This window comes from Penaeus monodon, chromosome 20, assembly GCF_015228065.2.
Source record: "Penaeus monodon isolate SGIC_2016 chromosome 20, NSTDA_Pmon_1, whole genome shotgun sequence".
Lineage (NCBI taxonomy): Eukaryota > Metazoa > Arthropoda > Malacostraca > Decapoda > Penaeidae > Penaeus > Penaeus monodon.
In genome coordinates, this window is record NC_051405.1 from 40,805,224 (window position 1) to 40,805,900 (window position 677).

At 37.5% G+C, this 677-nt stretch overlaps 1 protein-coding gene across 1 annotated transcript in view; it reads left to right on the plus strand.

The window, feature by feature from the left end:
• Nucleotides 1-677, plus strand: part of LOC119585819 (DNA damage-binding protein 1-like) — a 22,933-nt gene that overhangs the window by 5,971 nt on the left and 16,285 nt on the right. Inside the window, exon 4 of the mRNA XM_037934545.1 lies at nt 41-176. Within this exon, the coding sequence (XP_037790473.1) occupies nt 41-176 (136 nt within the window). The remainder of the gene's footprint in view (nt 1-40; nt 177-677) is intronic.

Consider the following 677-nt stretch of genomic DNA (forward strand, 5'->3'; position numbering starts at 1 on the left):
CTGCATCAGAATTTCTATCATAGCTATGATATCTTTACAGGAAAACCGTGTGAAACAGGAATGATTGCAATTGTTGACCCTCAGGCGCGATGCATTGTATTGCGACTCTATGAAGGTCTCATTAAAGTCATTCCTCTTGATAAAGACAATAATGAGCTTAAAGCTTATAATATCAGGTAAGATTTGATTAAACATTTTTGACTGGTTGAAGTATTACTAAGAATTTACATTTTATTTCTATGTAATCATTTAAATGGAATAGGATTGCTAAAAGGCTACAAATTAAATCAACCCAGTGCCATACTGAGCAGTGTGTTCACATGCAGCTATGGATGGGGAATTAGTTACTTTAGGGAAAAATCAAAAGCACAGGGAAAATAGAAGTACCCTGTTCTCTATGCTCATGGCTTTATCTTTAAGGCTGTTATAGGTAATAAGGCTAAAATGAGTTCAAGCTTACTTTTGAGGGGGCTCTTTCACCTCAGTGAATATGGCCAGGGCCAAACAAGCTGTTTAACCTGCACTGTTAAGTCGGAGCAAAATGTGAATATTAAGTATTAGTGGTAGTCTCTTTTTGAAATTGTCTTATGGACAGTAGGAGGTGACATAGCTCACTGGTGGTGATGGGCTTTGCATTTTGAAAGTCTTAGTTTGTACCTGGTCACCCCCTCTTAGCT